At 42.5% G+C, this 23849-nt stretch overlaps 1 protein-coding gene across 6 annotated transcripts in view; it reads right to left on the bottom strand.

Annotated features, from left to right (window-relative positions):
• BEND7 (BEN domain containing 7) overlaps positions 1–23849 on the bottom strand; it is a 76752-nt gene that overhangs the window by 19456 nt on the left and 33447 nt on the right. For all 6 annotated transcript variants that reach the window (XR_014242625.1, XR_014242626.1, XM_082385519.1 and 3 more), the window contains exon 6: positions 15020–15245. Coding sequence is in view for 4 of the 6 variants with exons in the window: in XM_082385519.1 (XP_082241645.1) it covers positions 15020–15245 (226 nt within the window). In the remaining 2 variants the exon portion in view is untranslated. The remainder of the gene's footprint in view (positions 1–15019; positions 15246–23849) is intronic.

The following is a 23849-nucleotide window of genomic DNA, read 5'->3' on the forward strand; positions in this document are numbered from 1 at the left end:
GTTCCTAGAGGACTCTTCATGAGGGTTTTTCTGGCTCTCTGCACTAAGAAAAGCAGGATATGGTATGGATGTTTAAAGAAAGCCATTGGATCACACAGACAATTTAAGAAGCAGGAGAAGACTTATAGAGCTTTAAATTCACTGTGAAATCCTCTAACTGGGTTAAAACTCCGGCCAGCTGTGAGAGCCCAGCTTCTGATTTGTTGACTCAGTGTTAACTTCTGGTCAGACAGACAAACGGAAATCAAGACTTACATCAAACAGAACTGAAAGTGGGGTCCTCGTTAGATCTGCCAAACTACCTGAGGCTGTGCGGGCCCGGGTCAAGGGTGAGAAAGAGAACCGAGCGGACAAGGTTTCCCTTCGGGCTGTACCCACCTCCTCCCATCATTGAGGATAAAAGCCAGTGCCCCTCCCACATTTCCCTCTTTCCTTTGACTCTTTCCAAGCTATGATTTGAAATCTCCCATGTGCTAAGTACCATCTATCTATCTCATTTAATCTTGGCAAGAACCTGGTGGCACAGGTATTGTGATCCTATTTGACAGATGACAAGCTCAGAGTTCGGGCAGGTTAAATAACCAGCCCAAGATGGCACAGCTAATAGGGATTATTTTCCACATAAATTAATTTTTAACTTAACGTTGTATATGAGCACACAGATTCTGTAAAAGGAATATAATGACCGAATTCTCCATAGAGGCAAGTTGACAGCTAAGGTAATGCTTCCATGCGAGAGCCGTGAATGCTGCTCTACTTTCAACCACACAAAGCAGAAGCATGGCAGCCAACGGGGGAGGGAGACCCAGGCAGGTCTGTGAGATCATGGTCCCCCCATATTAAGGGGCCCAGGTGGCCTTGGTATGGAAGGGAGAGGGTAACGGACTCGGGTAGCTTGGGTGTATAGTGAGGGTGAAATAAGGACATCTGCAGAACAAAGACTGAAAGACTATGTCACACAGACCGGCATTCAAAGAATTACTAAAGGCTGTTATGTACCTGAGGAAAAAGAAACCAAATGTGGAAGGAAAGATGGGGGTGGAGGGGAAGAAAGGGAGGGCATGACCTGTAGGATATTAAGAATTACTGCAATGCCAAACTAATGAAAACTGTGTAGTACTGGCTCAGAGGCAGATAAAAGACCAAGTGTAAACATGGAAAAGGGGAGCTTAGTCTATGAAAGAGGTGGAATTACAATTCACGTTAAAAAAAAAAAAAAAGAAGTATGGTGTTAAAATGACTGAGGACCCATAGAGAAAAGCACATTCAGTCCCTTCCTCACATTTTAGGCAAAAGTAAATTCCAGGTGGATAACAGACTTGAATATGAAAGAGAAAACCTTAAAACTTTGCTGGAAAAAAAAAAAAAGAGAATGTCATTACATAATCAGGGCAGGGAGAATTTCTTAAAAAGGGCACAAGAAATGCACAAAGCATAAAGTGATCTATCTGACTGTTAAATCTAAACTTTGGTATGATAAAGGACTTCGCCGGCAAAGTTTCTACAAGTCGAAAAGTGAGAAAAAAAATATTTTTAATACCTGTAACAGAGGAAAGAATTCATGTAAGTCAATAAGGAAACAAACACCTAATGGGAAAATAGGAAAAGGATGGAAATTCACAGAGCAAAATAACCAAGTAGTAATAAATATGAAATGACGCTCAACCTCGTTAATTATCGGGGAACCCACCCCTGAGGTGTCATTTGAGACCAATCAGACTGGCAAAGAGTACAATTTGTTAACACCAGATGTTGGCAAGAATGAGGAAAAATGGGATTTTGTATCCATTGCTGGTGGATGTCTAAATGATACTGTTGGCTTTAGGGAGCCATTTGGCAGCACTTAGTGGTGCTGACGCTGCTTCTACCCCGAGACTCAATTCCACCGCCCACTGCACGCTGCCCACCGTGGAAAATCGGGAGCAAGGAGAACCAACTTAACTGTCCCTTAACAGAAGGCTGGGGAAAGAAAGTGCTTTATTTATACAGTGGTGAGCAGTTAAAGTGAATACACTAGTTTTATAAGTGTACTGATATGGATAAACTTGAGAAAAAAAAAGACACAAACCTGCAAAAGTACAGCATGAGGCCGTGTATCATATGTAGACTCACACATTCGCAAAACGATAGTAAATGTGAGGTATGGATACACATTTAAGCAGTAAAGTAAAAATAGCATGAACAGGGAAGATTCACACCAACTTCACGTTACTCTGGAGCAGGAGGGAGAAAGAGTCTGGCGAGGAACATTTTGATTCCTAAAAAAATAAAGGAGCGGGGTGGGGGGAGGGTATGAAGTAAATCTAACATCTGTTTTCAATCTCAGTGGTAAGACGGAGAGAAAAGGAATCTTGGAAAATGTCTTCAACACATTCAAGATGAAGAGGAATACCATTATTTCCACTTCTGACCTCAAGACTACTTACTGCTAATGGGGACAAATGCTGTTCTTCAATCAGTCTATGAAGAAATCAGACAATGTCTCCTAGGATGAGGCCATGGAAATGCCAGTGCTCACTAGTCTCAAGCACACTCCTTACACACACTCTCTCAGGATGAGCACCAAAAGCTTTCTCTAAAAGAGAACCAGAAGACTGGGTGATCAGCCTCCTGGGAGGAACAGGTGAAGGCAAGAATCCATCACCCTGCAGGTCTCAGCAGAAATGCGACCCTCTCAGGCAAGGACTCCCTGAGTTGGTTAACCAGTGGTTTTTAAATAATACCATCTAGTGATCGTCTAGACTATAAACTCAACAAGGGCAGAGATCACAGCTCTCTTGTTCACGGCTGGCACATAACAGGCAGCGTAAATGTATGGTTTGTGGAAGAATAAATCTAAGAAACTCTTTTTCTCTGGTCTTTGACTTAACTTGAAAGAACTGAAGGAAGAGTTTCTTCAGTAAATAGCCATTGGTCTTGAAATACACAGAGTCCTGGAATTCATTTCAGGTTTGATTTAACAATAAGACTTACAGTGGTTCGTCAACGAATGCACCTAAATACGAAGTCTCCAGATTAGAAGTAAAGATAAGGAAATACAGTCATGCAAACGATAATGTGTTTATTGATGAGATCGGAATACCCTACTGAATTGCATATGCAGGCGACTGCAGGGCAATCAGCTGGTCCAGCAGGGTGATAGCTACCAATTACAACCACCGAATACTTCGTCCCTTAGTGCTGGTTCTTGCACAGGGCTGTAACTTCCAGTTGGTTGTTGTAATGAAAAGCAATCTAGTTATCCATAAAACTGATTCCCAGTCGTATTTATTTAATTATGAGAATTTGGACAAAATTCACTGACCCATAGTATTTCTGAGCTGGAAGAGACTTGGAAAAATTAGCCAAGCCACACTCCTTTTTTTCAAGAGAAGGTAATGTTTCAAGACCTTACGTGGCAGAGTTGGGAGTAAACCTACATCCCACGATGCTCCTTTCACTGTCCCCAAACTGCTGGGACTTGGAGGTTTGAACAATCTTGTGGAATCACAGTGATTCTCAAAGATTTGAGGCCAGAGTAGGAGGAAGAGAGCAGTGTCCTCTGTCTCCCTTTATTTAGTTTCTGCTACAATGGCGTCTCTGTCTAAGAGGAAGTGCCTTTAGTGGTGTCTTACACTAAACAAAGTTCATTTTAATTTACTTTTATTTAAGAAAGCCCTCAGCAGGCCTAATCTGCAACACAACCAGTGGGAAGTACAACACTTTCCTTCGGCTTGAGCTTGCAGTGCTGTAACACGTTTGCTTCACGTGCTTGGTGTATTTTAAGGGGATGTATTATATCTGCTAAATATTAAGATCTGGTTAATAACAAACTTTGATAAAATGGTGTTTTACACTTTACCCCTTTTTTTGGCAAAGAGAAATATTTCAAGATCATAGATTTATAGAAATTCTACTTGCAAGGCATCTTGGAAATAGTATAACATTTATTTCATAGATCTGGAACTGAGCCTCAAGTGAAACAAAATTTAAAAGGTCGAGAATCATCAGTTCAAACAGTTGGTCAGTGGCACAAAAGCACGTGTCCGCCAAGTGCCCAAGCACTGCTTCATAGAATGCTTCTATGTTTATCTGTTCTTTATAGAAATGAATGAGGAGAAAGTGCTGAGTTTTTCTCTGAGTTCTTAAAGCTAGGGTTTCTTGGCACATGAACTTTCGAAGTCATTCCATGAGGTCCTGAGTTCGCCCACTGGCCAGTAACAGCCACAGGACCAGAATGAGTTATGACACATTTGGGAAGTTCAGAGACCATCCTATCCCTCACAACCACCTAAATTCAGAGATGGCCAAGGTGGGAAGAATAAGAATGATGAGCTGGGAGAGCAGTGGGGGTGATGTGGGCCTTGCCCATGGGGATCAGGTCATCAGAGCAACACACTTGCCCCTTCCCTGCCTGCATCTACCTGTGGCTGATGTCGCAGAGTGAACATTGGGGTGAAGATGCTGGGCATTAGGACAGGGCTGATGCCTCAGATTTTGTTTCCTGTTCTTTTTTAACGGTGACAACTCCCTTCTAATTGAGATCAGCTTGAAGGAAATCTGGGGCTTATGTTGAGGCAGACAATAGAAAAGTTCTCAAACTTTTCCTTGATACTCTCTTTGAGGTACCAAGGTGCCATCAGGATGGATGCTAAAAAAACACAGGGATGGATAAGTATACAGATATATCAAGAAGTCTTGAGATGGTAAAGACAGAAAATGGCACATTTAGCCTGCTTAGGGATTCCATCTTGGGATTTATTTAAAATCAAAATCCCACAAGAAAATTATTACACTTTACCTTGTGGAGATGATTACCCTCTGGCATGAATGGAAGTGTGAGAAACTACACCTCCTGTATTGCGCGTTGTGGAGACTGCTCTTTGACATTTAACAATAATCCACGCTTTCAGAGCCCCCACAGAATACAAATTAGGGTATATGCTCAGGATCGCCTTGATGGTTTTGATTGACACGATTTATACCCTTCTTGAGTGCTCTGCACCACTTGATTTGTCTGTTGCTGTTTTTCTTCTATCTTCAAACTTATATTCTGCCTTCTCGAATTTCAGCTGCCCTCTTCCAACTGGTCATGGAGAAATTGTGTGCTTATCCTGTTATTCATGCCTTGTATACATCCAATGGGGTGGAGTTGCGTTTTCTTTTTTAAATAAATTTATTTATTTATTTATTTAATTTATTCTTTTGGCTGCGTTGGGTCTTCGTTGCTGCGTGCGGGCTTTCTCTAGTTGCGGCGAGCGGGGGCTACGCTTCCTTGCGGTGCGCGGGCTTCTCATTGCGGTGGCTTCTCTTGTTGTGGAGCACAGGCTCTAGGCGTGCGGGCTCAGTAGTTGTGGCTCGTGGGCTCTAGAGTGCAGGCTCAGTAGTTGTGGTGCACGGGCTTAGTTGCTCCGCGGCATGTGGGATCTTCCCGGACCAGGGCTCAAACCCCTGTCCCCTGCATTGGCAGGCTGATTCTTAACCACTGCACCACCAGGGAAGTCCTGGAGTTGTGTTTTGATTTTTAAGAAACCACCTTTTTCAGTGAGGATGAAGTGACTGCCTGATTCCCTCCATCCCTCTTTCTTTCCTTCCTGCATTTATTGATCGTTAATTATGTTTCACGTGCCGCGGAATATGCAAAGCAAATATTCCCCATGTAAGATTTGCTCCCTAGGAACTTACAGTCTTGTTGGAAAGATAAGATGTCTAAACACAAGTAGGATGACCATAGATCCTGATTTGCCCAGGATAGTTCACAATGTTTGTTTTCCTGGTGAAATGATTAACAGCACCATTTTCACTCTCAAAAGAGTCCCAGTTTGGGCAATAAATGATACAGTCATCCTTCACATAAACCACGAGTAGCAAAGCTAAGGGTCAGGATGTATTGCTAAGCGGTCTAAAGGTAACATGTGTCATAGGAATTTAGAGAAAGGAGAAATCAATGGAGGCTCGGGCATCAGGAGAAAGTCTCATGGGAGAGATGATGAGACTTGGGCCGGACCAAGAATGAGCTGGATTTGTCTACAAAGAGAGAAGAGCACTGTAGCCCTGGGGGACACAGCACAACTCCAAGTCCAAAATGAGCATGTGATGCTTGAGGAACAGTATCAGTGCTGGGCTGGGTCGCCGGGTAGGAGCCCAGGGAGATGTGGTTGGGAGGAGAGGAAAATCAAGTTACGGGAAGTCTGGGAAAGGCCAGGGTTTGCACTTGATTTCATGGGCAAAGAAGCGGTAGGAAAAACGTCATGAACTCTTGTCTTACAGAAGAAGAAATGAGGGGCAGGGAGGATATTTAAAGAGTGTTTCTGCCAAACTTCAGGGACAAGGTGATGGACAGCTGGCCTAGGGTGGTGTCAGAGAAGCCAGAGACCAGAGAATGGGAGAGGAAGGACAAAATGAACAGACGGGACCAGGTCGTGAATTGGGGTTAGTAGCAGAAGAAAAAAAAAAAAGGCATTGACGGTGATTCTGAACTTTCAAACTTGAAAAGTAGGAGAATGTTGATGCCTCTGTCAAAAATAATGTGTCTGCTACATCAATAACCTATTTACGTATCTATCTCCCCGACCTCTGTTCTCTACTACCAGTTACTCCCCATACTAGCACTTCCAGCTCGCTGAGGACAGGGAGTGGGTCCTACCCAGAGCCTGGTGTGTAACAGAGGCACACAGTAAAGGAATGAATGAATGAATAAATGAATGAATGAATGAATAAATAGCTTGCATAAAAAAATGTGTCTGCTAGGGGGTGTTAGTGTTAGAAGCCCCAGGCCACCTTTCAGGTGATGCACGTGTGGGTAAGGAGGACCGCCCCTGACTCTAGAAAGAGGCCAGGACAGGCCCCCATGCCCGGTGGTTAGGCTGGATGTCCTGCGTGCCTTGGTCCCTGCTGTCAACTGTCTCCCTTGCTCCGGGCTTCTGTCCACATTTCTACTTAGGATTTGCCCGCACTTAGCTGTAGATGGCTAAGCTGCCTCCACACGGGGGGAGAGGAAGAGGCTGGGGGAGACATGTGCATAACATAACCAACACTGGATGCGCTCTGTGATCAAAGGGACAGGGTGGATGAGAAATCCCAGGAGCTGATGATGGAGAAGTGTCAAAATCTAACCAAGAGCCAGAAGCACCAGAAAGAAGAACCTGGAAACACAGTCAGCACAACAGAAGACTTGACTCTAAGGAGCAGTCAGTGAGAAAACCCGACTAATTCCAAGAGGCAGCATCTCTCTCTTCTAAGGATGCTTTTAACCGGACAGATGCCGCCAGGCTCGCTCTCATACAAAGATGTCTTCAAGGCAGCCACAATAGATGACAGCTTTCAGTTCAATTTTAAATAAAGGTCTATGGATTTTGAGGCATTTTCTTAATGGAAGCTGACACAGATCCTTAGTTTTTTTGTGGGCTTACCATCAGTCCCTAGTACTACAGTGACAGCAACTATTCCATGATCAGCTGCATAAACCCCTCTAGGGCAGCGATCCAAGCAAATGTCAATTCCCAAGTCTCTCAGATTTCTGCAGCATACCTTGTACGAGAGAGTCCTTAACTCTTCGTGGAAATGAATTAAAATAATTGCCAGATCACTAGCACCAATGATAGGTCCAGGAGAAAAGCTACGAGGAATGCAATTTGACCAATTTTGGACTCATTATCCAATTCTGCTTCCCAGCAGTGGGAAAGAAAATAGGAGAGATGTGGCATCACCTGAAGATACTCGTGAGCGTTTCAGATCTGCCACACAATTCAGGGATCTAAGGGAAGAAGAGACGGGCTACACAGAAAACACTGTTTGCTAGGTTCAGGGCTGTGGCTAGCCCACGTCATGCCATGATGCAAATTAGAAAGTTGCCCCTTCCTTGGGACATTTGACTTGCCTCTGCCAGAACACTGTCATAATAAATAAACAAATCGACAACGTCCACAAGGGGAAGGGTGCCCATAACACTGCAAGACACACAGTCATGCTACAGTGGCCCTGCTTGTGCGACAGAAACTCATCTCTTTTGACAGGAGGCTGTTTATGTTTATGAACATAAATATATGAAATGCAGGCTGTTTATGAAATGCAGGCTGGGTGAGAATTCAGTAACCGGGACTTAGAACTGAGTCCCTGCAAGTTAATCCACAATGGGTTGCCATCCGTGGTGTGATGGGCTGAAGACAGATCAACAAAAGCCACAAACTCCTTCTTAACAAACGTCTCCACGTTTCCCTTTGCTCCTTATGCGGATAGAGTTGTCGTTTTGAGGAAGGGGAGCTTCCTTTTCTGAGCTTACGGAAGACCAGTGACAAAGCAGGGACAGTCTTGCCACTCTCTCTGGCCCCAACCCGAAGGATTCTGGTCCATTAAGTCTGGGATGGGGCCGAGGCAGCTTTAAGAAGCACAGCCCCGGTTGAAAACCCCTGGGGCAAACTGTGTTTGGGTCCATTGCAATGGCATTTATATTCAAGAAGTTAAACGCTTAAAGGTGAACGGGTTGGTGAGGACTCATGGCCCAACGCTTAGAATAGACTTTCAACAGTTCTGGAGGCGAAAGGCTTTCACGCAATGTCTTACTTCACTGAAGCTGCATTGAAATTATTCTGTTAAGTCAACCTCTTCCATTCTCTTTGCATCTGGGACACTGCTCATCCTTCAAGGTCTGGTTCTGATGTCACCTGTTCCGTGAGCCCTTCTCTTACTGGGATTTCCAGCCTCTGTGCTTTCTCCCTCCACGAATAATGGGCACTTGACGTTTATTCTGTTCTATCTTGGAGACGGTTCTAGGTCCTGGCTCACCGTTTACATGTCTGTCACTCCGCTGGACTGCGCGCTTCTGAAGGTCAGGGGCCACGCCTCACTAGTCTTTGTCACCCGTTCCTGCCTCACAGTGGGTGCGTAATAAGCGCGAGCGTGGCTAACAGCAGCGTCACGCCTGCTGATGATTTCTACGTTTGTGAGGTCAGTGAAAATACTGCCAACATTTTGGTGCTCTCGTGACTTATCCAGTATCGGAAAAGCGGCAAAGACCAGTGGGTCTTCTGTATCGCACTGTTTGGTGCGCAAGTTGGCTGGCTCAGTGCTTCAAATATGCCATCGGGGAGCCTGGCCGAGTGCTTGCCAAGAACGGAGATGACATTTTCTGTAGTGATGATAAAGCTTCGCAGAAAACGACACATTTGTTTATTGCTCCACCTGCTAGACTCGCGCTGAAGTCTGGCAATGCTCCTCTTCCACTTTGGTAAACGAGGCACTTAACCACTCAAGTCCTGGGAGGCACTGCGGGCTCGTCTGAAACCAGGGCCCTTGTGTAACACAACAGGGAAGAATCAGTTTCAGCCCCGGAGAGTCATCGGATGAGAGCCACTGACACACGTTATCTTCTCATTTGCTCCAGGAGAGACGCAGGGCAGCCTACAGGAAAGGGGCGCTCTTAGCAACAGGGGAGGACGGACGGGTGCAGGAGGGCTCTGCAGCCAGTGCGGATCGCGGCTGATCGAACCAGCGGTCAGCATCGGAGCTGGGACGGCACTGCTCTTCCCAGGGTGGTCTGGGAACAGCCTGCCCCAGTCACCTGCAGGTGCTTGTTCAAAATCCAGATTCCCGCGATTACCCTACACCTACTGAATTAACCTCCGAGGATGGGACCCAGAAATCTGGGAATTTTGAACCAATACCTCAGGTAATTCTGGTGCATACTGAAATATGAGACCAGCTAGGGAAGGGGCTGAACACACAGGGCTCTGCGTATGGAATGACCAAGATTCAACATCACCCACCTGTCACTGGGCCTCCATAAAAAGAGGGAGAATGCAAATAACAAAAACTAGGTAATAGTTACAGACAAGCTATGAATCTGATGTCATTAAATAGTCGTTATAGATTACTTTGTTGTCATATATTATGCAGGTCTATCCTGTTTTAAGCTGATCCGATATGTAAAAATCTGAACAGATTAGTTAACAAATGAATATTCATTTTCTAAAAGGATTTCTTGAATGAAAGCATTTATCAACTGGTTCCAATGGCCAAACACTTCAACTAGAATTGAATTTACATACAACGCTGGAAGACTACTTCCACGCAGGGCAACTTGTACACTCTTTCTTTGTGGTTCTGTGCACTGGAAGAGTCTCTTTCCCTAGGGAAGGGATCACACTTCTATTTTTCTCTCTACTATGACGGGACTGATTCTCACTGTCTTCAAAGGAAGACCTGCTCTTGAAGCTAGTAAATAAACTGAAGGACAGCTAAGCTTTAGAAATTCATTCTGAATACAACACAACAACTGAGCGGTCATTTAAAATCATTAGTATGGCCACCTTCCCAGTGGAATTTATAAAGAATCCAAAGTGCTAAATTTTAAGATAGAAATTTAAAGCTGAGACCCCTTTCTTTCTTTTCATATAGTCCTCATAGAAGGTATGAAGTAATGGCTCTGGAGTGAGAGAGGCCTGGGGTTAAATCTCGGCTCTCCCAGTTACTAGTTGTTTCCTTTAAGTTTACTTAACTTCTCATAGCCTCAGTTTCCTCTCCCATAAATGGAACTAAAATCATCAACATCGTAGGGGTATTCGAATCCAAGCTGATGTTTCAGCCTTGTTCTTACAGGGAGTTCTCAGAACACGCAGAAGTTACTATCAAGAAATAAGAAATCAGATGTAGATTCCACTCCCAAACATATTAAAAGTCTATTTGAGATCAGATAGAAAACAGCTATTCACTTTTGGGGAATAAATCCAAGGAAATGAGTGACGATATACAATAAAAATGGAAAATAAAGGAATTCCAAAATGGCAAATACAGACCCTACGTGTCTCTAGAGTTGCTAGAATAAAAGGAGAGGTTTTGGTGGTCTGTTCAGCAGAGCCTATGAAAGGGTGAGGTCACATGAAGTGTCAGAAGCATAGTCGAGTGTTTGGAGCACCACCACCCAAGGAGGGCTCCCGCCCAGGGATGCTCTGATCCCCACGGGCCATCCCAGCCGGTCAGCAGCACTGATGCGCCCCGAGAGCAGCAGTGCAGTTTGTGCTACGTGGAGTGAACCAAGGGCAGTAGAGTGGTTCTTGCACTTGATAAGCAGACGTCATTTCCTCTGAATGCAAGAGGCTTCAAAAACCTAGTGTAGTTTGATAGTAATAAAACTTTCTCAGTTAATCACTATGAAGCTGAATTAAAAACCATAACCCAGGTTCTAAAAATGGCTTTACTGCAACTACACTTTTCTGAAGAGCATTCAGACGTGCAATGATTATGTCAATATCTGATAACTCTCACTAGGTCACCCTGTGTGGTCTCCTGGGCATAGGACACCAAGAACTAGGTGGTCTTTGGCAGGTAAAGCATAAAGGGAGGAGAGTACACCTGGGTCCTGACCTCCATTCTGCATCCTGGCTGTAAAATCATTTCCAAATTAAATCTAGGATACTAAACTATCCTTAGCACCAAAACCTAAGACTCCACTTAATAAGATCCTAAGTTGCTTCTTCCCAGAGTTAAATTCAAAGTGCTCAGGTGAATGTTTCTAATTAAGGATCATCAACACCTTGGGTCATACCTATAAATGAATTTTTAGTGAATTACCAATAAGTGGTACCTACCATAAAACAGATGAGACTGTGAAAAGCGTGATCTCTACAAAGAGGCTTATACATATTTTTCAAGATACTGTACTATGGGGAATCTTAATTATAACTACGAAGAGCTATGTTAACAATCCCACAATAAACTCTGCTTTTTCAGTCCACTTCTGTTCCTATTTATGAGCATTTTACAGGTTTTCCTTATCTTGTTTCCCATTCTTGTCTTAACCAACCTCATCACTTTGTTTGAAACAAAATCCAGCCTCCACTGTTGTTTTTACTGAAGGTTTTATAAAATCAACCAGTCTATGTATATTCCTAGGTTGTAGAACTTTTCAAATTAATACAGTATTGGTGCACTGTCCCATAAAGGATGGAGGAAGAAAGACTGAGTATTTAGTATTTGCAAAATCTTTTCAAAATATGTGGTAGACAGCAGTAGTAACATGAGTAGTCTTCTTGCCATTATTATGTAGAAAGAAACAATTTTATCGCTTTGCCAGATTACTCAGATTCGAAAGACTTGGTTAGGGAAATAAATTTCTTTTTTTAACTCTAATAATAGCATGAAAAACTGGGTATAATTATTCAATAAGACCGTCAATTAGGAGTTGCTCAGATTTCCTGGGTCTCTCCCATGTATACATGGTATTAAATTTTGTGTGATTTTTCTCTTGTTAAAGAAAAAAAAAAAGACCTTCAATTAATACCTACTTCCAAAAATCGCTTTATAGTATAGTATGTGGGTTAATAAACTTTTAGCGAGTCAAAGTATGGCATGAAAAGAAAAAAAATATTGGGGAATGAAGAGAATTGTATTCAAATTTATATTCAGTTTTGGTTTCCATTTTTTTGTTTGTTTCACGGGCACTTTATTAAGTGGTAGAAATTTACAGCAACATTTTGACATCAATCGTTCCAAATTAGGTGTGAGAAGACCTGAGGATGGAGGTTTAGTACTAGGCCCATTGTGTCAATAAATTAAGGGCAAAGTCAAGATGAAAAATAAAAACCTGGACAAAGTCAAGGTGAAAAATAAAAACCTATGTCCATTCACTCACCCAACGTGTCTTCATGGAAACCCGACCGTGTTTAGAGCTCTCAGTGAAGTGCAACAGGTAATAAAAAATAGGAAGACAAAGCTTCTTCTCAAGGTGCTTGTAAGAAATTGTCAGAATAAATCAGGTAAGAACGTTGGCTGATCTGTATGAACAGGATGTCTTCGTACGAGAGACAAACCTGACACCACATTCATACTTTGAGTGAGGATTGTAGGAATGTACACGGTACCCTCTGAAGAGTGGGATGATGGAGGCCTTTCAGCTGTCTATGCTTTTTTATGGTTTGGATTTTTTACAAGCGTGTGTTATTTTTGTAATCAAGGAAAAAAAAGTCAAAACTGAAATATTTCTATGAATCAACACGGCAAGTAAACAAGTGAAGATACAATATCTGTGGCCTTAGGTTGTTGGTGCCTTATGGGTGGATTTCTGTCTGTTTTAAAGTTACTCTGTTGTTCTAAAAGAATTTTTTAATGCCAGGTTTAATTCAACAATAAAAGAAGCGTATGGAAAGTGTAAGTTCTTTGGTTTGAATAATCTGCTTTATTATGCATTGGGGGCAGAAGAGCCCTCATTGCCATTTTTATTTCTAGCTAAAGAGGAGGGCTGTGAAGAAGAGGAAGGGATGTTTTCTATTTCTGTTTCTAATATACTTTTTCAAACTACTGTATGATGTCCAGTCTAGATTGAAAATGGTAGCGTAAAACCCGTATCAGTCTACTTGTAATGATATATTTCATTGGCATCTATGATTAGGGTAACTCTTCTGTCATTAAAATGGAACACAGTCATTTATGATTCCCTAATTTCCAAACACTTTCGTATTGTTAATATACTGCCCTGGAAGAAAAGAACATTAAAACAATCCCTGGCTACACGGCATCATGTTTAAAAGCTTCAGCACGAAAAGCATCAGCAGCCTTGCGCTTCATGTTTCCAGAAGTCTCAGCCACATTAAATCCAAATGGGACCCTTCTTCACTTCAGCAAGTCCTAGTTACATCACTGACTATTTGTCAAATTCCGTAATCTTGTTTTTAGTGTCGCTTCAGGCTGAATCATTCTTTTCAGAAACGGCACAGATTGTGATATCTCTGTAGCTTACTTAGTACAACTCAACTGTCACTTTAAGTGAAAAAACTCTGTTGGAGAATGAGAAGTTTTCTGTTAAGGAAGGCTCATGTCCTTCTGGCCGTGAACAAAGGCTGCCTGGTACTTGCTAACTCCATTTAAAAATCGTATTATTTTGCAAAGTTAATTGTGGGATTCCAAGTACCCTCTAAGTGCTACTGAATTCATTTACTCATTTTGCACAGTGGGGGGACCAGGGGTTGGGGGGCAGTGCTCTGTGTGTCTGTCCCAGTGCACAGCCAGACAACACGGCAACTGGGGCGGGGAGAGATATCCCGAGCAGTGATTCTGGGGTAACTGAGGCCTGATCCGAAATTTCATTTTCATGGCAGTTGTGTTTATATTTGCAAATTCATTTACATTCTTTCTGAAAGTCACATCTAAATACTTCTGTTACCTAAAATTACATTAATCAGAGTCCTAAGTAAGGACATTTTATTTTATTTATTTTAAAAAAGATTTATTTATTTATTTTTGCTGTGTGCCAGGTCTTAGTTGCAGCATGCAGGATCTTTTTTTTTTTTAGTTGCATTATGTGGGATCTAGTTCCCTGACCAGGGATCGAACCTGGGCCCCCGGGGTTGGGAGCGCAGAGTCTTACCAACTGGACCACCAGGGAAGTCCCAAGGACATTTTAAAAGTAAGAAATAAATAAGAAGGAAAATTAAATTTAATCGTAACGCAGTGGGATTCAGACACACCTTCACAGGTGTTAATGGGGAGACCCAGGGACTTGTTTGCATGTAACTGGCACAACTGCATGTCACAAAACCAGAAGGAGCAGAGTAGGGTCTGGCTCACAGTGGGATCACTTCCATTTAAAGTATCTTTAGAAGCAGTGACCTGGTAAAGCAACTTCTGAACTTTGGAGAGAACTCTTTTACCTTCTTTTCAAAAGAGCATCACAGCTTTATTCTTACTTACAACTAAAAATCTAAGTAGAAGTCCTGTTTTGATGACGTTCTTAGTTAGAAATGACTGAAAGGAAAAAATACTTTCATTTTCAAAGTTAGTTAAGGAACAACTTTTCGGTTCTGCAGCATATCAGACTGGCTCTTAAATTCTGATTTTAACAAATTAATATCACCTTGAAATAGCAAATTCTAGTGGTATTTGGGGCGGAGAGTTAGGGAGCTCACACCCAAAAGCCAGGCCGGTGGGCAGATGGCCAGCGGCAAGTTAAATTCGCCTCTAGTTCATTTACTACACTTTCAGCTGCATCTTTATGGAATGAAGGCAAAGCTTAGCAAAGACCCCGTAAAATGAAATGATGCAGACCAACCTTTTATTGCACCCACAATATTTTGGTCTAGTCCTTTCCGGTTGTCATTGAGTCCTCTTTTCCTCTTCCCATTGGGTAAGGAGTTAGCCAAAGTCTTGTCATCAAAAAATGCACACACCAGTTTTCTAAACAGAAGGCTTCCTGAGCGAGTGTAGTTTGACAGTATAGAGTCCAGCTGAGATTTAGGCATAAACACATCGAAGCCTTCAGCAAGTTGCACTTCTGGCTACCAAAAGAACATAAATATGTCATTAAAAGCAAGATTTGAAGCAACCAACTTTGGGCATATGTGCAACAAAAATACATCACTAGCTCTTGCAATGGCCATATACTCTGCAAAGCACACAGCCTCAGCTTTGTGTGCCAGTGTTTGCGATTTACAAAACCAATTACTAGTTACAATTCACCAAATGAGATGCTCTAATTCCAATATCAAGTCTTGTCAAAAGCAGTGGAAAGGAGTAGGCTGAAAACGCATTCTCATCCTTAGAAAAAGTTAAGAGAAAGCTGGATAATTACCAAAGCATTTAATTCTAGAGCTACCCAGGGAACTTGAGACTTCTGGGTGAAACGTCTTCATTTTGTAAAGGAGGAAACACAGGCCCAAAGAGATCATAACAAACATGACTTAAAAATAGTTTAGACGTACTCAGTGCATTACTGTTTACAGATCACTTTCTCCTGCGTTAAATAATTTGACCTCATTTGCCTCAGGACACGAACATGAGGCTACCCTCTAGGTCCCATGCTCTTGGCACTAGGCCAGTGGTTTTAAGTTGTGGAGCTGTATTCTTTCTCCTCCAGTGAAAACTTATGCCAACTAATACATAAAATAAACAAAAATGCTGAGCAGGTGCCCGGATCCCTGCTTTTGGGAGGAAAATCTGAAGCTGTATCCCAGAGCACCAGTGGAAAACCAGTGTGCAAGTCACAGTGCTTCCCTGCTGGGATTTCCTGGCTGGGATACTGGATCAGAAGGCCGTTTAGGGGCCTTTCAACTTGGACTCTATACCACATAAGCTCAGACACTGGTAATACATTCTCTATGTACACGCCATGGACATTTACAACCCACCTTTCCATCTTTCAACCCAGCTCACACCATTTCCTTTTCAAAGCCTTTCCTAACTGTTTCTTTCCCAAGGAGGCAGCTATGCGTGCTTTGTCACTGCTATTTATTTGACATACTTATATGACTGTGTTTATTATACCGTATTATAATTATTGATTAGATCACGGCCCTTCCTGTTGCCTGGAACTCAGGCTTTGTTATCTCTAGGGCCTGGCACATTGTAGGCACTCAATAAATTCTTGTTAAATAGATAAAAGTTCATTAGTCATTATCTAAACTACTAAGTCATTTACTGTTGATTATAACACGACGACTTTAAAATAATAACTTTAAGGTGAAGAAATGCAGTTGGTAAACTTCCGTTACAAAAAAAGTCAGAAGGAAACTTCACTTAGGATGTATCATAAAAGCTTTTTCTTAGATACCATAGTTAAAACTTCGCAAACCTGATACTACTTTGGATTTTCTAAGTCATATTAGAAATGTGAGGATTTGGGACTAGTTTTTCTCCTGGAGGGGAGGAATTATTTTTGTTTGTCCTGCGGTCAGAGTAAAGGGCTCAGAGAAGGGCTTAAATGAATCAGATGACGTGGGGACGACTTGGGGACCTGTTGCTCCCAAAGGGAATTCTCAACTGGATTTTCCAGAAAGTCATCTCACTTCTCCACTCTACTTTGCCATTTGGCTTTTGGTCTCTGAATGCTTGGTAAATATCACTATGAACACAGTGCTGCCGGATGGTTTCCTGACTTTTGCACCTCAGTGCTGGTGAAGGTCTGCAGAGGCCGACCTTCTGTGCCCCCAACTCCTGGGACAGAAGCTGTACACTCGGCACTCAATGCACGGTTGTTGAATGATTCGATGTAGCAATGTTAGGATTGAGAGAATTCTACCATCAAAATCGAAGATGAAGTTTTATTTATAATCAGAATTTGATTTTGCACATCCTATGGCTGCCTTTAGACCTTTTATGCTAAATGAACTGACCACAAATTTTTGCTAAGCGCTCCTGTATCATTTGGATGCCATTAAAAAAAAAAAAAGGACCACAGTCTACTTTATAGAAACAGCAACTCACAGTGATTTGAGGACCTGGGCTGGGGGGTACAGTAGCCCTTAAATTTGCAAGAGAGAAAAGGGAAAGATACCATACCATCTTCTCTCGTTCAGGTATCTCTGCTGGATTCTGATACCACCAAGCAGGTGTTTAAAATTCAGCCATCTTGTAGGACTTGGACCCGGTTTGAGAGACTCTGACCTAAACTAGCCACCAGGCAGAACTAGCCACTTCTTTCTTCCCATATGCAGAGTATTTTCTACGAACTATGTTCCTGGCACTTTTCACACTGCATTTATTTAGTTGGGAGTTTGTGTTTCTCATCAGAATGTGTACTGTCTTTTGCATTCAGAGTGCCAAACACCCAACTAGCGCCTGATAGATTTTTCTCAGAATCAACAAAACACTAGGTAAGAATTCATGCAAAATGACTAGTATTGATTTCGAGGTCTTTTATCCCCACATAAAGGAAGCACGTGTGGAGTCTGCCCTGCCCGGTCCAGCACGTCAGTCTTCTCCCCACAGGACCCGTGCTGGCTCTGGGAGCAGGCCACCTAGAGAACACGGCCCTGGCTCAGTCGATCGCTATTTACTCAGCATCCTCCGTGTGGAAGGAGTTTAAGGTCGGCCTCACTAGACGAGACACGTTCGTAAACCCCCAGCATACAAAGTGGAGAACGATAAGTGCTACAAGAGGGGTACAGACCATTAGGCAGCATTTGGCTGGTGAGGGGGGGGAGGGGTTGTGGTTAGGCGGCCAGGATAGCATTTTATCAGGGCCTTGGAGGTAGGATTTAGGAGAGAGATGCAGTCGCTGTCTCTGGCATCTGCTGCAACCCCTAGAGCTAAGTCTCTGGAAGTTTCTGTGGAGCCAAGAGACTGCCTATGGGATCAGAGTAGCACGTTGATTTCTGAGATGCTCTCCCGACGCAGAAGCTGTCGATGCTTTGTGTTCTACTTTCTACTGCCAGACAGCTGTTGTTATTTTGGAGCGCTCCTTCCAGATCAAGGAACATGAACTGGCCCAGTTATGCGTCCCTTACAGAGGAGTCAGTTTTATTAGGTGGAGGCCAGCAGCAGAGGCCAAGGTGACTGGTCTCTGCCCTTCCCTGCTCCTCACATCCTTTCTTTCACGCAAGTTTCTTAGCTGGTTGTCAGCGAGCACTAAGGGGCCACAAAGCAACAAACTAGTTCCTTTAAAAAAAAAAAAAAAAAAAGAGGGGAGCTTTACGTCCTGAGACATGAAGAAAAGATACAAGGTTGATTAATCTCAAATTTTTACTCTGAAACCTTTTTATTTCTTCCACTTTAGAAATATAATCACGGGTGGATTACAGCCATGTAATGATCCACAACTTTGCACTTATATTTAAAAACAGGTTAAAACTCTTTAATTGCATGCTTGAATCTCTTCCTTTTGTTTACTGTCTAGTCGAAGCGAGATCTCTCTGCTTACGGACGATGGCTATGATAGAAACCACCACTATTCCAAATGAATATCATTTTAAAAGCTACACTTCCTTTGACAGAATTACTATTTGATACCCGAGTGAGGACAGACAGCTAATACACTAATTTACAGATTCTACTGATTACTGAAGTAATATGATCTTTAAATGATGACATCCAAAGTATGGGGCAGGATTTACGACACTTGGAGTCACCATTTTAAGAGTTAAGAGTCTGAATTCCCACTATAAATTTGGATTTCCATGTATGTCTTGCCGAGTTTCAGTACCTCAGCCACTTCGCAGTTATGCATCAGATGTTGAATTTTCCTATCCAGTGGTGTTACATCTTACACCCAGTGAACTTCGGGAGGCAAAAACTGCATGTAGTCATGAGGACTCTTGAAAATGTTCTTGGACCCAGGCCTGTGGACATTAACCGTCTTGTTTCTCTCTGCATTTCAACTGTGGTCTCCCTTTGCTTAGAAGTAGTTGGGGTCAAGATCTAGTTTGGCTGGGGGGGATCCCATAATAACACCTGGTAGACTAAAAGATTTTCCCCTAAGTCTCCCTGAACATATCATGTGACTCCCCTGTATAATCTAAAGAAAAATACGTAAAACTATTTTAAGGCAATCGTAACAAATTAATCACACAGGGAACATTTCTGATATTGGCTATTTTATATAAGGTATTGTCAGTAGCAAATTACAGTAAGACATGTAAAAAGCTACATGTGGTCATTGGTTAAAAGAGTAAAAGGAAGTGCATGAATGTTCATATTGGGCATTAGCCCCAGATTTTTAATTGCAAACTGGTTAATTATACACAATAGTTCTCACACCTGACTTGCTACCTAGTCAAGTTTCAGACTGGCTCAAGACTGAAACCTACAAGAAAACTATGGATGAAAAGGCAGGATTTGGACTGAAAACATATAACAACATTTTTTTTCTTTTCTTTTTTTTTTTTTTAAATAACTATTTTCTCTAGTCTTTTCATGTATTTTGCAAGGTTTTTTTTCCCTTAACTTTCTTTTTTTTTTTTTAAGGGAATGCTATTTATTTATTTATTTTATTATTTATGGCTGTGTTGGGTCTTCGTTTCTGTGCAAGGGCTTTCTCTAGTTGTGGCAAGCGGGGGCCACTCTTCATCACGGTGCACGGGCCTGTCACTGTTGCGGCCTCTCTTGTTGCGGAGCACGGGCTCCAGACGCGCAGGCTCAGTAGTTGTGGCTCACGGGCCCAGCCGCTACACGGCATGTGGGATCTTCCCAGACCAGGGCTCGAACCCGTGTCCCCTGCACCGGCAGGCAGACTCTCAACCACTGTGCCACCAGGGAAGCCCACAACATTTTTAAGAATGTTTAAAAGCTATAAATTCAACCTTTCTGTTCATAATATTATCATATACAATGATCCTTTTTTCTCACTTAGTATTTACTTAGTGGTGTACTAGAGGTACTTCTACAAAAATGAGCTTTAGTTTATGAAATTAAAAAAAAAAAACACAAAACCCTTTCATAATTGATTGTATTTTGCTCGCAAATGCAATCTGCTTCTGTTTGAGAAAAACTGAGATTGTTCCCTATAACTCAGGTCTGCTCCAGGTAGATTTAGCAAGTATTACCGTTACTGTTTATTAAATGCCACTCCAAGACCATGGCCAATAAGCTGGGCAGCCCCAAGAACCCACTGGATTGGAAGGCGGGCCTGCTCTCGTTGGTGCAGCTGGCATAGCTCAAAACAGTGGGGACGTGGCAGAACCGAGAACCACTGCATCAAGGGGGCAGAGGCCCCATGGTGGGTGGACCCACTGTGTAAAAAGGCAAGTAAAAAATGCTCAGGCAAGAGTTCTATCCAAAAGTAGGCGTAATCTCTAGACTAGCACATACTGAACGTTGAATAGGATGATAATTACAGGAAGTCATTAAAGAGTCAATTCTGGATTATTAAGTCAATTATGGATTTTTATTCGACAAAATTTTGGTAGAACTAAGAATTTCACAAGGGGGAATTCCCTCGCGGTCCATGGTTAGGACTCGGTGCTTTCACTGCCGGGGCCCTGGGTTTGATCCCTGGTCGGGGAACTAAGATCCCGCAAGCCTCGTGGCATGGCCAAAAAAATAAATAAATAAAAATTAATGAATGAATTAATTTTTAAAAAGACAATACAGTTTGGTTCCTTGAAAACGCCTCCATGCACTTGCATAATGATACACTGTCAAGTCATTCAGGGATGTTTTCAGCATCTTCCTTTCTCAGGTGGTAAATTAATGACTGAGGACTTGGGCTTGATTTATGCTCAAGCTATTTGAGCCAGAATGTTTAACACATAAGATTTCAACCACTGCAGTCTAGCTTCCTCCATCACAACTCCACTGAAACTGCTCCTCGGAGAAGGTGTCCACCACTGAGAGCCAGTCCCTAACCCTGTGGGCAGAGGCCAGCTCCACTTTGACAGCCTGCTAGCCTTACGTCCTACTACCCTGTGCTGACTGTTTATGTGTCTTCCTCATATGGTATACTTGAAGGGCGAGGACTACTTCATTCATTTCAGTAGCCCTGGAAAATGGCACTACGATTAGCACGTCTTTGCTACTTACTATATATAGTCCAGGCCCTAGGCTAACGCGCATTACATGGGTTTTCTAATTTAATTCTCATCATCCTATGAAGCGGCCACTTTCGTGATCCCCAATCTGCAGATGCAAAAACTAAGGTTTAGAGAGATTAGGTAACTTGTTTAAGGTTATCCAGCTAATAAGTGGTGAAGCAAGGATGTGAACCCAGGCAGTCTGCACTAGAACTTAAACTCTCAAGCATATTACTGCCTTCATTTCAGTGTGTCGATGAATAAATTAAAAAATCACTTGCTTGATTGATTTGCTTTACCAATTCCCAGTGGATTACTTTATTTATTGGGCTAAGAAGAAATTAAGAAAACAGATTCTGAATTCAGGAGCTATTTATGCTGAAAGCACCAATGCATTTTAAATTATTTATTTTAAGAATGATATAAACATTGACAAAATTATCTTAAGTTGATGGATATCCACAGCTGTATCTTCTGATAACTTCTGTGTTGCCTAGGATTACTGGAAAATATTCATAGTAATGACAACAAATAGAAAAACATTTCCTATGTTTTTAAAAAACATTTTGAAATATTTTAAAAAACTGATGTTAGTGTTTCATCGTGGCCAAAGAACCAGCCAAACAAGAAGCAACAAGGAAATAAACCTAAGCCACGTACATCTGCCCTGAAAAGCCAATAAATCCAACTAGGTAGGGAAAAACAGTGACTGTAAAAAATTCACAACTGTCTTGTCTGAGTACTGGCAGAGTACTGGGTTGGGAACTCCTAAAGAAAGAATTAAATATTGTATTGAAATCTGAAATTTGGTTTGGGGTTTCTGCTTTTGCTTCTGTGTAGTCCAGGTTTCAGTTTTATTTAATGTGCTAACTTAAAATGGGTCAAGTAATCCTGCCCACAAAGAGGGGCAGGATTTCTGGCCACTCTTTTTTCTTTTTAATTAATTAATTAATTAATTAATTAATTAATTAATTTTTGGCTGTGTTGGGTCTTCGTTTCTGTGCAAGGGCTTTCTCTAGTTGTGGCAAGCAGGGTCCACTCTTCATCGCGGTGCGTGGGCCTCTCACTATCGCGGCCTCTCTTGTTGCGGAGCACAGGCTCCAGACACGCAGGCTCAGTAGTTGTAGCTCATGGGCCTAGTTGCTCCGCGGCATGTGGGATCTTCCCAGACTAGGGCTCGAACCCGTGTCCTCTGCATTGGCAGGCAGATTCTCAACCACTGCGCCACCAGGGAAGCCCTGGCCACTCTCTTTTTAAAAACACTATTAGCTCATGTGTATTTGTTCATGTATATGTACACATAAGTTTACTTAACAAACATGTATATTTATCCCTATAAAGGTACTTAGCTAGGACTGCTAAGGTTTAAAAAAGACCCAGTATTTACTGAGTGCTTAAAACATACCAGGTACCATTCTAAGTGCTTTACATAGATGTCTTCATTTAACTCTTCCAGCCAGCCCCGTCTCTGAGGTTAGCACTATCATCATTCCCATTTTATGGAGAGAAAACTGAGGGAGGCGAGGGTGGGTGCACTTGCTCGGGGTCACACAGCTGGGCTTCTAGCCCGGGCATCCTGACCTCAGAGGCTGCACCCTTAACCATGAAGTTCTCCCCCGGAGACTTCCAAGTAAACAGCATACACAGCCATGGTCTAACCTTTCAGGTCTCCTTTGTGTTACGATCGTCTCATGAATAGTTAGTGAGCGGTGGTCACGTTCTAGAACAGGGCCAGAGCGGGGGCCCAAGTCTGGCACTCAGTGGGTAAGGGCACACTCAGCCCTGGTCTGGGAACCAGTTCCACCCTTCTGGCTTTGTGGGCTCGAGCAGGCTACTTAAGCCCTTTATGCCACCGTCTCCTCATCTATAAATTGAGGATAGTAATCATACCTCAAAGAGTAAGGATGAAATTTGAAAAATCATTTGGCAAAGGATAGCACACAAACACTACTACTTCTGCTACTATTAATGCTAATATTGTTATTATTATTATTTTTAAATTTATTCCCTGCCCTTGAGAAGCCAAGGGCGAAGGAGGGGAAATCACGTAAATCATTACAAACTGGTATAGCAAGTTCTATAAAGGATTGTTGAAATCGTATTGGTGCTTTGGGCGGGGGGATGTGTGCGCAGTGAGGAATAACAGGGAAAGAACAAGAAAATAGGAGTTAAATTGACGAGAGGGTTCTGATTAACGCCAAGCCAAGTCCTAGACCCAAAGTTTTAAAAGGTGATTTTGTATATTGTGCTTAACACAAATGGAGATGTTTGGCCATCTACTGAGCACCTTCTATGTGCCAGGCGCCGCAGCAGGGTTGCCCCATGTGCTCTAGGTCATTTAGTGCTGACAGCACTCTGGGGTGCTGGACTGCAGTTGGTTTTGATTAGGGCTCCCTGTTTCTCTGCACTGAGCAGGGATACCCGTCAGGGGGCAGAGGGTCGGCGGTCCACCTGCAGTCATCTACAGCCCCTCATGTTCGTGCTTGTGCCTAGATACACAAATTTGTATTTGGGTGACTCTAAAAGTCACAGCATAAAAAGAGATAACTTAATGCACTGTGAACTTTAAACAATTTACAGTATTTTTTTTTTTTTTTTACATTTAAAAAGCAATAAAGCACAGGTTTTATGTGTGCTTTTGTCATTGCTTCCCGCTCT

Source organism: Balaenoptera borealis (genome assembly GCF_965194805.1).
Source record: "Balaenoptera borealis genome assembly, chromosome: 3".
Taxonomy (NCBI): Eukaryota; Metazoa; Chordata; class Mammalia; order Artiodactyla; family Balaenopteridae; genus Balaenoptera; species Balaenoptera borealis.